We start from the raw sequence: 15899 nt of genomic DNA on the forward strand, positions 1-15899 counted from the left end.
ATAGGCAAGCCACCATGCCCATCTGACATTTACAAGGGTTCTGAGGAGTCAAACTCTGATCCTTACCCTTGCATGACAGACTTAACACCTCTCTCTCTCTCTCTCTCTCTCTCTCTCTCTCTCTCTCTCTCTCTCTCTCTCTCTCTCTCTCTCCTCTTTCTGAAACAGGATCTCATGTGCCCCAGGCTGGCCTAGATCTTGACTGTGTAGCCAAAAATGACCTTGAATTTCTGATCCTCCTGATTCTATCTTTTGAGTAGCTTCTAAGGTGCTGGGAGTAGAACCCAGGTTTCTCTGCATCCTAGATAAGCACTCTGCCAACTGAGCCACATCCATCCCAGCCAATGTCCGGGAATCCCTGAAGAGATTTTTATTGGCTCTATTGACGCACCGGACCAGTTTGAACAATTTCAATACCAATTCTGTACCTGTTGTTCTTAAAACCCATTTTGACATGAATCTATGTAAATTTGACATATTAAAATTGTAGCAGGGTGAAGTGGCTAAAATGATGCCAGCACTCAGAAGCAGATGGGCAGGCAGATAGATCTCTGAGTTTGAGGCCAGCTTGGTCTACATAGGGAGGTCTAGGCTAGCCAGGGCTACATAGCAAGGCTCTATGTCTTGAAAACAAAACTGTACCTGTGTAACAATTTTCAGGCTGGAGAGATGAGTCAGCAGGTAAGAGCACGTCTCTTGCAAATGACCTGAGTTTGATTTCCAGCATCCACACTGGGCAGCTCTCAACCTCCTGTAGCTCCAAGAGATCTGATCCCAACAGTGGGCTGTGTGGGTACACAAGTGTGCATAGTCATATGCACAGAAAAATGTACACACACGCATTTAAAAATAAGTCTTCAAAAAAAATTCCCTAGTTACTATTTGTTCTGGAATGCCCCTCCAAGATTCATGTTTGCTCAAAGATCAGGATGTGGCCTTTGTGAAAATAGGGTCTTTGCAACGCAGTTGAAGTACTGGGTTAAGGTGGGCCCTAAACTCAGTGACTGGTGTCCTTCTTCGAGGCCATGAGAAGACAGAGATTGATGGGGAAGGCAGACAGGGCAAATGATTTAACAAAAGTGCGGCCAAGGACTCCCTGTGCTCGGATGCAGAGATTAGAGACTCTCAGCATCCTTCAGTGGGAGGCAGCCCTACCCACACTGGATCTCAGGCCTGCCTCTAAAACTGAGAACTTGTCTTTTTTTAAGTAAGTTTGTAGCAGTTTGCTATTGCACTGTGAGGAAACAATCATGCCACTAATGTGTTGCCTCCTATCATACTTTGTAGATCTCTACCCTTTGCCTCTGGTGAGAAGTGCTTCACATTTTAATGTACTGATTTGGCCCCTCAAAACCCAGAAACTGTTGATAATATTGACAACTTGGAATAATTTCTATCTACAATATTTTAGATATCATGTTGTGGGCATGCCACGATGCTGACTGTGGTGGTTTTAATGGCTTAATTAAAAAATTATTTATTTTATTTATATGAGTACACTGTAGCTGCCTTCAGGCACACACCAGAAGAGAGCATCAGATCCCATTACAGATGGTTGTGAGCCACTTTGTGGTTGCTGGGAATTGAACTCAGGACCTCTGGAAGAGCAGTTGGTGCTTTAACCATGTCTGTGCACCATGTGTGCCTCATGCTGAGAAGAGCAGAAGAAGGCATTGGATCCCTTGGAGCTGGAGTTATGGGTGATTGTGAACCTAGGTTCATTGCTAGAGCAACAAGTGTTCTTAATCGCTGAGCCATCTCTCTTTCCAGCACTGGCTGTAGTAGTTTGTTTGTTTGTTTGTTGTTGTTGTTGTTGGTTTTTTTGGCTTTTTCAAGACAGGGTTCTCTGTGTAGCCCTGGCTGTCCTGGAACTCACTATGTAGACCAGGCTGGCCTCGAACTAAGAAATCCACCTGCCTCTGCCTGGGATTAAAGGCGTGCACCACCACAGCCCGGCAGCTGTAGTAGTTTTAAAGTCATGTCCATGGGTCTTCTGCCCTCCTCTGCTGGAGTGTTGGCCACACTTGTCTCTGACAGAACACAGAGAAGTGACCTGGAGCTCCAGCTTCTCTGGGTCTCATGAATCACTCCCCTGGGGAACCTGTTGCCCGGTGGGCTCTCTAAGATGCGTGCAGGGTGCTGAGATAAAGCGTTGCAGTAGGCCAACCATGCTCTTCCCCTCTGACAGTGCAAAAGAGGAAGCCCGTCGTATCCTCAGTCCATAGCCACCACCACAGGCTCAGCAGAAAGCAGCGTCTCCCAGGTGAGCTCACCACTCCTGGTTCTGTTCTCCTACCGGCTAATTCTCATAGAGACCCCTCTGCAAAGTGCCCCCATGAGGTTTTGCTGCTTCTGAAGTCTGCTTCCTGCTGGATCATGTGCCAGGCCTCATAACTACCTACAGGGGTAGAATATGCTTTAGTGCCTACTGTCTGTCTGCTCCTGTATGACCCCAGCTGACCACCCAGGGAAGACTCGAATTACCTGTCTTTGCTCCATCCTTCACTGTTCCCTCAAGTTGACGGTGTTCACATGGAAGAAGGTACACTTAACCCTTTGGCAGGAAGGTGACTCTGTGCTCTGGACGTTGCCTGGAGAGGAAAGCCATGGGCATGGGAGCACCTCCCAGGCAGCTCCTACTTTCCCCTCCCTCATCTGTGAGGGAATGGAAGCGTCTCTGCCATTGTCCATGTGAGGCCAGAAGTGACAGTGCCCCTCTCAGCTCAGATCTCTTGTGTGGAGCTATTGTAGGAAGCTTGATTGAGTGGCAATTTTGCCTGCTACATCTTTGGCTCTTCCACAGTGGTAAATTCAAAACTAAATTTACCACGTCCATTATCAGTGTTGAGTTGAGCTCAGCCTATGATGTTCCTTGTATGCCAAGCTGCTGATGGCATGAGTCACTCCTTGCATCCCTAAACTCCTCAGTGGGGCTGAGTGAGCCGTGACTAGCAGTCTGACTTGGAGACACCCCACCTTCCACCAAACTTCACTTCGCTGGTTGGTTCCAAGAGCATACTGCCATTTTGTGCCAAGGTCCCAGGCTGACGAAAAGACAGCCATTCTATCTCCATATCCTTCCAACAAACATCAGCCAGAAGTTTGGTTGAAGTACACTCATTCCCTGCCTTCCCTCCCATCCATGTGGTGCTCCCTTGGAGCACTCTCGGACCACTCATGGTCCTGTTCCCTCTGCACCCCAACTACTTGCCACAACATTCCTATTGCCCACTGCACTTTGACACCTGATTCGTGACGACTCCCCCTCCCCGCCTCCTCCCTCTCCCCCCACCCCACTCTCTCTCTAAGTGTCCAGAAGTCACTCTGGCTGAATAAAGCTCACAAGGCCATCTGCTTAGCATCTGGCTTCTGTTTAGACAGGAGCTTCTGCACCCCCCCCCTCCCCCAAGGCGGCTACTCATTCCCAGTGACCTGGGGCTGGTGACTGCTGCAGTTTTGCCTGTCTTCTGGGCCCTTAGTTACCAACAGGCACTTTTCTCTGCTCACTTCCTCCAGCGTTGCGTAATGTCCCTTCCCTACTCCTCGCTTCTATTTTGTTTTCCTTCCTAACTCCTGTCTGCCCAGGCAGTCGCAGCATGCTACCAGAGCCCATAATCAGGGTGTTTCCGCCTGGGCAGTTTGGCCTTCGCTGGAAGAACTGATAGAGAAAACCCTTTTTGAAGAGACAAGGGATATGGAAAATTCTGTAAACCATGAATTAGTTTGAAAGGAGGAAGGCCTAGGGGCTCACAGGACACTCTGGGAGTCTTGGTAAAGTCACACGTATTTGGAGCCAGCCCTGCCTGGTTTACCCAACTACAGTATGAACAGGGTGACAAAACCCTATTGATCTTTAGATGACAGTGGAAACCACACTGTTCCAGGCTCCCCTGCTCTCAGGACAGGGGAGGGTGGCCAAGGCCTCAGCTTGAATTTGGGCAAAGGGAACCAGTGGGAGATATCTGGCAGGAGGCCTCTGGGCAGGGGGAGGGCTGCAGTCATAGGTAAAAACGGTCTCTGATAGGCTGACAGCCCTTCTTGCAAACCAATAAAGAAGAAAGCATTTATACTGGCCACCTTAGTGAAGGTTATGCTGCCACCACCACATTACACCGCTAGGACACAGTCCCATCTCAGGGACAGAACAATTTCCTTCACTTGTGTTACATGTTAGGCACAGAATGGCAAAGAACTATCAAGGAACAAGGTGACTCTCAACCACTCCTTCAACTGTTGCTGTGCCCCTGCTAGACTGCAAAGTGTACTTTGGAGGATGTCACATAAAGAGGATCTGGCTGGACTGACAGGTGTCACCTTCCCTCATAGCTCAAAGGCTCTAGAAGCATTCACATGGCCCCAGTGAAACACAGGGATCAGGAAGTGCAACCCTACCGCATGCCCAGAGGGTAGAGAACAGAGTCCAGGTGTGAGCAGCACTGAATGCCTATAGTCCTCCACCCCAGGGAAAGGTAGCTCCCGGGAGAACCTCAACAGACCAGTGCCTGCCAAAGACCCTGGATAGGGAGCAGGACAGGGGAGTTTGAGTCTTCTGTTCCCCTGCTTCATCAGGATGGCCTCTCCTGGAGCCAGACATCCATTAACGTGTCCCTCACCCCGTGCTGTGCCGTGGCCACCAACATTAAAACTGCTTTCTTCAAGAACATCCTCTACTGCCGAGTGCTCAGAAGCCAGAGCTGTGCTCACCAGAGGCTCTTTCATGGGTCTGTGCCAAGCATCCCATCACCCCAGGTGGGCGACACCTCCTTTCTGTAAAGCAGTTTGTTAACGCACCTGACACACCCCTAACACCGAGAATGGAACAGACTGGTCTCAGCTTGAGATGGCATCTGCACCCTGCCTAAGAACCCCAACAAGCCTTTCTGACAGCCATCCATGAGGAGACCTCTGGAGCCAGGGGCTCATGAAGGATTTTGGGATCTGTAATAAATGATGACAAATGGAGCCGGATGAGTTCTGTGCCACACTGCCACTAGAGTGTCTCTCGGTCAGTCAACATTCCATTGATCTCTAACTGCCAGCAGACCAGTATGGCACAAATTGGTACAAAGGAGACTTGGGGTGTGTTGCAATTGACCAGGCTCATATGGAAAGGAGTTGCTGGAAAGAATTTGGACACTTTTCAAATGTAGGTGTGAAAACGACCAGCACTGTTCAGTGTTTAAGAAGCGGGAAAGCTGGGATGCTGCCCAGAAGAGCAAATGCAGGTGAAAGGTCCTGGGGTCCATCTCTGACATCACAAGAGAGGAAACCACACAGACATAGATGTTCACACAGGGAAGCTTCCAAGTTAGTTTTAGAAGGGTGGTTGGGAGGGGTGTTAAGCTTCAGGGTTTTTTTTGTTGTTGTTATTGTTTCTTCTCAAAAGCTGATGCACTCTTATGATCCTAGCACTAGGGGACTCCAGAGTGAGGCCAGCCTGAGCTATACATTGAAAACCTGTCTAAAACCAGGATGAAGCTAGGAGGAGCCATATGTTAAAATATATGTAATGTTGGTAAGGTTAGATAATTAAATTGCTTAGGAGAGAACTTGTCTTGAACTGTCTTACAAAAAAACTTTTATGTTTATTTATGTTTGCCTGCATGCATGTGTGCTATGCATGCCAATGTCTTGGACGTTCAATCCTCTTAATCAAGGGCTACAGACAGTTGTGAGCTGCCATGTGTGTGTTGGGGACTGAGCTTGGGTCCTCTTCAAGAGCAACAAGTGCCCTTAACTGCTGAACCATTTCTCTTGCCATTTTAATTTTAAATATATATATTTATAGATGGGGCACAGTTCGCAGTAAGGCATGTTGAGGTCAGAGGGCCACTTTCAAGGCTCAGTTCCTGACTTCTACCATGTGGGTCCCTGAGATCAAACTTAGTTCCTTAGGGTTGGTGGAAGGCTTGCCATTTCTGTGGCCCTGATTATCACTTTAAAATCAGCAACCCAATGCGATATGGTACATTGGGACAGTAAAGGTTTATCTGTGGCAAATAAATTCTGAATAAAGTACATAGTAATGTGCCAAACATGGTCTTTTCTTGTTGGTTACCTCCTGAGTCACATTCTTACCGGACCTTTGGCCCCACTACTAGAACCCACACCAGTGTCTGGTCTTATTTCCCTGTGCCTGGCCTACCCCATTCTTCCTGACTTCTGAAGTTGTGCTCATCCAAGGCCAAGCTTATCAAAACAACACTCTGGAAAGCCTTCCTACCCCTGCCATGTTCTAAGGCAATTGCATCTGTTAAGAGCCCAGAAGCTGGTGCCTCAGCAGTACTAAGAAGGAACCATACACGTGAGGTTCAATGGTCACCCCCGGGAAGGAACATGTGGAGCAGTCAGAAGTTAGGTTGGGCTGCAGTTCCCTCAGCAGACACAAGAATTCTAAGATGTCTGGGGTGTCCTTAAAAGGGAGGGCCCTAGACTTTGGCCACCTAGGAATGAGATGATGGCCAAAGCCATTGTTGGCTAGGGGTATTCCCACACAGGGTCAATCCCAGCAGTTGGGGACCCAGCTCTTCTTGTCTGAAGGGAGTCAATACATTGTTGCTGTTGTATCATCAAGACTGGTAAAGAACAGGAGTCGAGTTAAAGGACTGCTCTCAGAGGCTAATGTGTCCAATATGTGGACTTTCTCCTAGGAATCAAGACTTCCCTATTCTCATGTTTCCTACAGCAGTCGAAATCCCTTCTGCTAACCCAGACTTCCAAAGCTGGAGAATGTTCATTTAAGCTAAGCACAGGCCACTGAAGGAAAACTTCACTTAATATTTCTTAATGACTCTCTGGGCTGATCTTTTCAAGCAAACGAATACTTTTATTAACATGTAAGATTTTGTTTTCAACATGGTAAGGGTTTTGACCTCAAACGCTTATCAGGTCTGCCACTCATACATTTATAGCTCGACTACATATGAACCTTGAAGACGCCTCTTCTTTTAAGTTTTGGGTCCATTGCAGGTTTTCCTTCCCAAGCCACACAGGGTATTTCAAGGATCTTTCATTTTATGGCCAGGATCTCCTCGAATATATGGGGATACCAACTTGGACAGACTAACAAGACCTCTTCTCCCATCCGAGGTTCCATTTCTTTTAGAAATGAGTTAGGCTGTCCCAACAAACTCACCAGGCAGGTTACAATAGATAGTGTAGCACATAAAATTTAAATTTTGCACAAAATACATCTCTCCTCCTTTGGTCTCACACAGAAATTAAAGTCCCCCAATAGAAACAATACTATCCTCCGACCCTTCTCCCAGGTCATCAGTCCTAGCCATGTAAGGCCCATCCACTGTCCCAGATGAAGTCTGGTCTCTTCTTCTGCCATTGCTGCACGGAGTCTTCTAGAATTAACATAGCTCCTTCAGAAACTTTCAGAGGCGGTGAGCTTCAACTCCGAGTCTCAAGTGTCACAGGGACCCAAAGTTCAGGGAGCTATCAGGTCACCCAAGAAAGAGCAAAGCACCTCAAAATTCAGGAACAACAACCAAAGGCCAGGAATGAACGTTATTCAACTGCCACAGGGCTTACAATCTAGGCCCTAATTCCCGTATGTGAGCGCATTTTCCAAATCAAAGTTATTTCCCCCAAACAAACAAAAAAAAAGGAACCACTGAATAATCAAAAACTCATATCGAGGTCGTCAACCGCAGACCATAGCAGAAACGTAGTGTCAGTGAGAAACAGAGGGAAGACAGAGGGGAAAAGAAAAAAAATAATAATAAAAGAAAGAAAGAAAAAAAAAAAAAGGAAAACAAAAGGCTCTCTGGTTTCAGCTTCTCCAGGGTGTCATGTCAGCCAATCGCCATCACTCAACCAGAATCCATTGGCTGGAAACCTAAGGCACGGGCGGGAGAGATTCATCACCGAGAGGTTAATCACGCTGTCCGGACAGCAAAGCAAGTCCCCGGCCCCCTCCTGAAAGCTGCCTCACTTAAGGCCCCATGCTCTCCAGCACCATCTGGAACCTTCCACGGTCTCCCCGCCGACGGTCTGCTATTACTCCTTCCCCAGGGAGGGGGGGGCCTAGTTTACTCCCGAGGCGACAAGCCAGCCTCCTCCCCCACCATCGCCCACGCCCCGCCAGGCTCCCGCCCTTACCGCGGCCGGCTCCTCACGAAGACTCGCTCTTCTCTATCCGCCGCACGAGCTGCACCAGCATCTCGGCCATCTTCGCCATCTCCTGCGCCTTCTCGTCGGCCTTCTCCGCCCGGGGGCCGCGGGGCTCGGCGCCGCCCGCGCCCTGCAGGTGGTTGAGGGCGCTCTCCTCGGAGGCCTCGACCTGAGTCTTGATCTGGATCAGCATATTGTCCATCTCCCACAGCTTGCCCCGGTTGCGCGCCGGCGCGCGCCCGCGCTCGCGCGTCAGCGACGCGATGTCCTCGCGCATCTCGTGGATGACGGGCAGCAGAAACTGCTCGAAGTCCTCCTCGGGCTCCAGCACCTCCACCTCCTCGGGCTCCGCCAGCTCCACCGCGTCCAGGGGCCGCATCGCCGCTGCTCTGCTCGTCTGCACGACCCTCACGGACCGAGCTCGGGCCGAGTCCTCAAAACTTCCGCCGGCGGTCCAACTTTCCGCCTCGGAGAAGCCACGGAGACGAGCGACTGCCGAGCGGGCGAGCGACGAACAAAATGGAGTCCCAACCGTCAACCAGCGCTCGGCGCTTTGCGACTCCTTTCACGACACCTCCTCGCCCCCTCTTTACGGCCGCGCTGAAAGGGGCAGGCGCGCTCGCGTCCACGAAGGGGCGGGGCGAGCGCCTCCGCGGCCGCGCGCAGATAGTAGGTCGGCCTCCCTTTCGCAGCTTTTGCAGCTGCTTTGGGTGATGCGAAGTTCGTCCCTCACTGTATCTTATTCCGATTTTATTTATTTACTTTTTGAAACAGGACCTCACGCTGTAGCCAAGGCTGGCCTGGAACTCAATTATTTGGCTTAGGCAGTCCTCTTGCCGTAGCTTCCCGTGTCGCAGGTGTGAGCCACCGCACCCGACAAGTTTACTTTAAAAAAAGAAAAAGGAAGAAAGGAAAGAAAAAGAGCCCGCCTTTAATTCCAGCACCTGGGAGGTAGAGGCGGCAGGCAGACCGATCGTTGAGTTTGAGGTCATCCTGGTGTACATAGTGAGTTCAGTACATAGACCCTGTTTCAAAACAAATCAAAAACACCAAACAAACAACAACAACAAAAACCAGTTTTTCGAAACTGGGGAAAGAGGAATCTTGGAAAGCCATGCGTGGACAGTCATCCTGCTCATAGCTCCGCCCCTTTGGTTAGTTTAAGTGTAATTATCTTATCTTGCTTGACGGAGTGTCTGGGTGTGTTTTTACCCTACAGAGCTCCTGGCTTCCTAAGGTGAAACTATTGTGTGCTGCGTTCTGAGGCCCCAGCTCACATTCAGTTGGTGATCACTTGCTGTGGAAAGGACCGAAGTTGGCGCAGACAACTACATTTGCATAACTGTTACTCAACCAACACTGAACTTTAAGGGGAGATGCCGAATTCTGAGTCTACGATCAGACAGTACTTTCTCAGGAATCTAAACTATGTATTTCACTGGTTTTCTAACCACGAGTCATGAAACCATTTTGCAACCATAGGTATATATAAAGTGCATATCTTTAATTGGACTCTACACTCAGTGGCTTTTGTTTAAAAATAATCCAGGGTAAGAACATGAACAAGCAAATGTTTCAGAGGACAATGGGATACTGTTGCACCCTGCATCAGGATAGTTAGACTGCAGAACCCTGACATGGGGAAAGGCTGGTATACATAGATCCCAGGAAATTCTCTTCTTTCTCTCCCTCTCACTACTACTCTCCCTTCCCCTCCCCCCTTTCTCACTCCGCCCCCCCCACTCCGCCCCCCCCCATCTTAATTGGTGGGAATGTGATCTCTATGGCTAAGACAGCTTCTACTGTACAACCCAGCAAATTAGTTGAACCCATGAATCCACCCAAAACCCTGCACATGGATTATACACATTAGTGATTTGCTCTGAGTTACCAATAATGTATCAATCTGAGTTACCAGTAATGTATCAATCTGAGTTACCAGTAATGTATCAATCTGAGTTACCAGTAATGTATCAATGTCACATTAAGGAAAGAAACAGAAACATTTCCCCTTGGAGTTGTTTAACTAAGAGTGAGTCCAGATCCGAACTGTCTGTTTCAGGCTCCCTGTGTTGTCTGTCCTCTGTCTGTCTGTTGTGTGAGTCTGAATCTGTGCCTGCCTAAAGACTCTCTTGGGAATCTGTTTATCTCTCACTCTGTGTCTGTCCTTCTGTGAGGGGTGTGTCTGTCCTTAACAAAGGGCTTTGCTTCATCTTTACTGAGTGACTTTGAAAGCATTGAATGGGGAAGGAATGGGACACTTTGTAGAAATCTTTAACAAAGGATTAAGTCACTGATGCCAACTAATCCCAGCTGACCCAGATCACAAACATCATTATTTTTCATCAGATAATCGGTTGCTTTCAAACTTTATAGTAGATTTTAGGAAGTTGCTTCCAATTTTTGTATTTGCTGCTTTGTCTGGGTCAGCGGCATGGAAGAGTACATAATTTAAGATTATAGCTAAGTATTAGCTTAGGTTGAAAAAGTGGATTACATGGGAAATTCAAGGCAAGTAAGGTTGGTTGTTACATTGTTCCCTTAAAGGGGAGTTATACCAACAGTTTGAGTACACAGTAGGCCAGCAGTCTTAAGTGACCTCAAGGTATATTATTAACTTTGGCTGTTCAGCAAAAGTTCTGGTCTCTTAGAATGTAAGATATTTTCATTGCCACAGCCAGGCACATAACGTTTATGCTCCTTTATTTGTTACTGCCCAAAGTCCAAAGCAAACAGCCTTCTGTAAGTGAATGGACGAGGGAATATTATTTAGCACTAACAAGAATAAGTAACCAAAAATGAATAGACTCACTGGATCTTAACTGTTACTGGATGGAGGAAACCCCTTGTATATCAATCACATGGTTCTAACTACTCAATCTTCCAGATAGGGCAGAATGGGGACACAGAAAGGTGGGGAGTTGGCTCAGGATGGAGGGACAAACAGAGAGAGAATGGAGGCTTTTTAGGGCAGTGAAGGTGCTCAGAGACAGTCATGTTGCCTGCATGCTAACAACTGTCTGAATCCACAGTTGCCAACACCAAGTGTGAACCCTAACAGAAGCAGAGGTGCTGCGTGCTGTAGGCTCATTGATGGTAACAGTGCGTTGGGGGTGTCGGGTTGTTGGTAGAAGTCGTCGGGGATGTGTGGGAACTCTGCACTTCCTGCTCATCTTCCTTAGGAACCTGAAAACACTGTGAAAAAAATGGTGTGAAAGGGGACTAGAGGATGGGACAGGCTGGGGACCACGCTGGGAGGAGATAATGTACTTGCTGTGCAAACTCAAAGACCCGAGTGCAAACCCTCACTATCCATTTGGTGAAGAGGGGGTAGTGGCTTATGTCTGTAACCCTAGCAGATTGTGTGTGTGTGTGTGTGTGTGCTTGCGCACACGTGTTCATATGTGCATGTAGACGGGTGGATCCCAAGCTTGCTGGCCAGCCAGTCTAGCTGAATTGTGGACTCCAGATTCGGGGGAGAAACCTTGTCCCAAAACAGAATACGGTGGAGAGCAATAGAGGAAGACACCTATGTAGACCTCTGCTCTCCACTCTAACACAAATGGTCATACACACACACACACACACACACACAAATGGGTCAGGACCAAATGACTGTTGGTGCTTGGTGGATAGGGAACAAAACATACGTGTGCAGTGTTCACCACGTGGAATTTGGCCATCACTTTGTTTTCTGTCTATAGTTTCTGTTCTGCCTTCTTCTGGCTATTTGGTTTTTTTATGTTTGTTTTGTTCAGACTGGGGTAGGGAGGAGGTGTCCTTGCTCTTTTTGGGTTCATGGGAGGTAGTGGGTCATTTGCAGGAGTCAGTTGGTTCTTTCCTTCCACATGTGAGTGTGAGGGATCAAACTCAGATTTTAGGCTTGGCAGCAAGTGCCTTACCTGCTGAGCCATCACACTTCCCTCTGTAATCCAACAGCTGTGCATGCATGCTCATGTGTGTGCATGCGTGGGGCTGTCTTTTGTTGCTATTGCTCTTTACCTGTGCTGGCTTTACATGACGTTAGAGATTTGAACACAGGTCTTTTCTTTTCTTTTTAAAGACAGGTTTCTCTGTGTAGCCCTGGCTGTCCTGGAACTTGCTCTGAACTGAGAGATCTGCCTGCCTCTGTCTCTTCAGTGCTGAATTAAAGGCTTGCGCCACCACTGCCTGGCCAAACTCAGATGTGTAAGCTTGTCGGACAAGTGTTAACCTACTAAGCCATTTTTCTAGCCCTGTTCTCTACCTTTTTTTCTTTTTTCTTTTCTTTTCTCTTCTTTTCTTTCTTTTCTTTTTTTTTTTTTTCTTTTCTTTTTTGGTTTTTCGAGACAGGGTTTCTCTGTGTAGCTCTCTGGCTGTCCTAGAACTCACTTTGTAGACCAGGCTGACCTTGAACTAAGAAATCTGCCTACCTCTGCCTCCCAAGTGCTGGGATTAAAGGTGTGCGCCACCACTGCCTGTAGCATGCTTTTTAAAATAATTATAAGAGTATGATTATTCCTGTTTTGAATTTTTTAAGTTTTTGTTCATATAGGCCTCATGTAGCCCAGGCTGACCCTGAACTCACTATATAGCCAAGGATGGCCTTGAATTCCTATTCTCCTGCCTGAGTCAGCACACTCCACTTCCTTAGGTGTAAGTGTGTGTGTGTGTGTGTGTGTGTGTGTGTGTGTGTGTGTGTGTGTGTAGGGGTAGGGAGACAGGGAGGTAGCAGAGGCAGGAGGATTGCTGGGGTTTGCTGGCCACCAGCTCTGCACCAGGTCCAGGAGAGATCCTGTTTCACAGGAAGAAAAGTGGAGAACAACAGAAACTAGAGCAGGCCATCAGGGGTCTTCCTCTGGCCTCTCATGCACTCACAGATGTGTGTGCCCCCTGAACTTGGGACACAACACACATCTATACAAACACACAAAATAAAATTAACAAAAACTAAAACAGAAAGCCTGTAAACCCAGAACTTAAGAGGCAGAAGCAGGCAGGTCTCTGTGAATTCAGGGCCAGGCCAGCCTGGTGTATGTAGTGAGATCCAGGATGGTCAGGGAGACACAGATAAAGATAAAATAAAGACGCTGAGGGCGTAGTTTCACAATCAGCTTGATCGTGGCTGCCTCAGGGCATGGCAGCAGCTACTGAAAAATAAACATGGTGCAAGATTTTCAGCTGTCCAATGGCAGCGGTAAGCAACCTACTGATATGAAGCCTCATTTCCCCAAGCTGGAGACTGGAGAACAGCTTGTCCCAGAAGTGGCAAGGCAGACCACATGGGGAAGAACTGCGACTCCAAGCCCTGTGACTTGAGTCCAGACCTGCAGAGCGAGAGGTAGCAAATTCCGTTTGCTCTTGATGTCCTAGGAGGAGTGATCCCGAATATACTGTGATTAGAAGCTTGGAGCATGAGCTAATTTAAATGACTTCCAGAGACAATGTGGGCCTAGACACCTGAGAGGATGCTCCATGCACAACTGTGGTCCTCGAACTGCTGCTGAGGCTGAGATGCTTCAGTGTCAAGGTTGGAAAGGAATGTGGTGCCTTGGACTAAATGTGACCCTCTTCAAATCCATCTATTGACATCCTAACCGTTACTAGGAATTGGCTCCCTTCAGAGGCACTAACAGCTTGAGTGTGGGACCCCATGATAACAGTCATGGTGCACATCTTTAATCCCAGCACTCAGGAGACTCTGTGAGTTTGAGGCCAGCCTGGTCTACAGAGGAGTTCCAGGTCAGTCAGGACTATACAGAGAAATCCTGAATTGAAAAACCAAAACTCAAACACTAATTAATAATAATAATAATATCCCTACCTAAAGAGACACAAGAGCTCAGCCTTGCCCTCTGCTCTCTGTCATGCAAGGACATATTGCAAAGCAGAATCTGTTGACACCTTGCTTTTGAACTTGAAGCCTCTAGAAATGCAAGAAATAAATGCCTAGCCTGTGGTAGTTTGTTATAGCTCCAGCTGGTGTCTGTCCCTAAGCATGAGGGAAACTCACAGATTCCACCTCTTTTTTTCCTCTCTCTCTCTCTCTCTCTCTCTCTCTCTCTCTCTCTCTCTCTCTCTCTCTCTCTCTCTCTCCCTCCCTCCCTCCCTCCCTCCCTCTCTCCCTCCCTTTCTTTCTTTCTTTTCTTTTTCCTTTTTCTTTTTTTGTTTTTTTGGTTTTTTTTTTTCCGAGACAGGGTTTCTCTGTGTAGCCCTGGCTGTCCTGGAACTCACTCTGTAGACGAGGCTGGCCTTGAACTCAGAAATCTGCCTGCCCTCTCAAGTGCTGGGATTAAAGGTGTGCACCACCACTGCCCGGCTTCTTTCATCTTCTACTTCTTTCTGATACTGGGGAAGCAAGCCAAGACCTGGCACATACTAGTCAAGTCTACCACCTCTGAGCTATCCTCCAGCCTGGAATGACACCAGAGTCTCACACAGCTGCAGAAGACCCAAGAGGAGAGTTATAGCAAGCTGCCCTGTGCGGAGGGAATTTTCATATTATGTGTGCTCTCCTGGTTGCTGTACTTGATGCTGATGGTGGTGCGTGCTACTTGCTCAAAAACTCAGGTTCTTGAGACATGAAGTACCAGGTCATTTAAAAGCAGAAACAGGAGCAGAACACATTTTGTAGATGTCACTTTGTTGAAATTCTACTGAAATGATATTTGGCAAGGGGGATGGCTAAACCCCAGCTTACAAGGCACATACACTGTGATTTGCACACAGGTTTGGATGTGTAGAGTGCTATTTTGTGGCTTTCATTGAGGCAAGGACAAGAGTGGCTATCCTATATTCCCGTGTCACTGAGTGGTGCCTTACAGTTCCCTGTGCATACTAGATGTAAGGGACAGTCAGGTAGTTGTTCGCAGCTGCTAGAGACTGCCATGGTGAGCAGCATGGCTAGGGAGCACCGTGTTAACATCCTCAAGGGTCACCTTGCAAAATCACCAGTGGATGCAAGTTAAGACCCCATAAACATCATAGGTGTGTGCATGTCTCTGGTTGGCAGAGAGAGAGGGCATTGCTCCAGCCACCAGCACACTTCTAGAAGCCCCTCCAGTCTGCAGTCTTCCTTATCTGTGTACAGTTTGCTCAGCCCAACTGAGCACAGCAGCAGAGGCTACAGCAAGCGTGGTGGCTTTGTGATTCCAGGACAGGTTGTGTAGGCACACATATTATGCATCCCATTTTAGTAAATGCTCAAGCCACTTCTCTAGCCATTACCCACCAGAGGTAGTGGAAAAGTTATTAGGATTTGGGGGAAGCGGACCTGCTTAGCAATAGTTCTTTGGGGGAGAAGTTCAACCTTCTTTGTCAGTGTTTCAGTCCAGTAGCAAACACCAAATATGAACCAGCAGCTGCAGTCCAGTCCTCTAGGCAGGCAGACACCAGGCATGAACCAGCAGCTGCAGTTCAATCCTGAAGAAATCCTGTGGCTCCCAGCAATCACAATGTAAGGTGAACCAGTATATGCGTGTCGGTAGTGAAGAACAGGGAGGTGGAGCAAACCAAACCGATGCTCCCTCTCACTGTCTGTAAGATCATATTTATATTCCTTTATCACGTGTCCTTTCACGTGTCTGCTACAGCAAGACATCCTTTCACCTGTGTGCCCCAGCAAAACATCATTTGACATAAATGACGTACCAAAGAAACCAGAAGTTTCCACCTCACAGTTGTCCTTTGGGACAACAGCTGTTCATGCCTGCCTCTTGGGATGTTGATTGCTCCCTGAGTGACAGGGGTCACAGGAGGAGGAGTGCTGACCACAGAGGTACTGTGTGTAACTGGCCTAC

The 15899-nt window shown here is 48.0% G+C and overlaps 1 protein-coding gene across 1 annotated transcript; it reads right to left on the reverse strand.

Moving 5' to 3' along the window:
• Positions 1-6805: 6805 nt before the first annotated feature.
• On the reverse strand, positions 6806-8678 carry LOC110295331 (MORF4 family-associated protein 1). The gene is made up of 2 exons (XM_021163845.3): positions 8110-8678; positions 6806-7846 (listed from the first exon to the last, which is right to left on the reverse strand). The coding sequence occupies exon 1, from the start codon at positions 8498-8500 to the stop codon at positions 8123-8125; it is 378 nt and encodes a 125-aa protein (XP_021019504.1). The 5' UTR covers positions 8501-8678; the 3' UTR covers positions 6806-7846; positions 8110-8122.
• Between the last annotated feature and the right edge of the window lie 7221 nt (positions 8679-15899).

The sequence above is a fragment of the Mus caroli genome, unplaced genomic scaffold (assembly GCF_978045245.1).
Source record: "Mus caroli unplaced genomic scaffold, Mus_caroli_1 scaffold_4, whole genome shotgun sequence".
Classification (NCBI taxonomy): domain Eukaryota; kingdom Metazoa; phylum Chordata; class Mammalia; order Rodentia; family Muridae; genus Mus; species Mus caroli.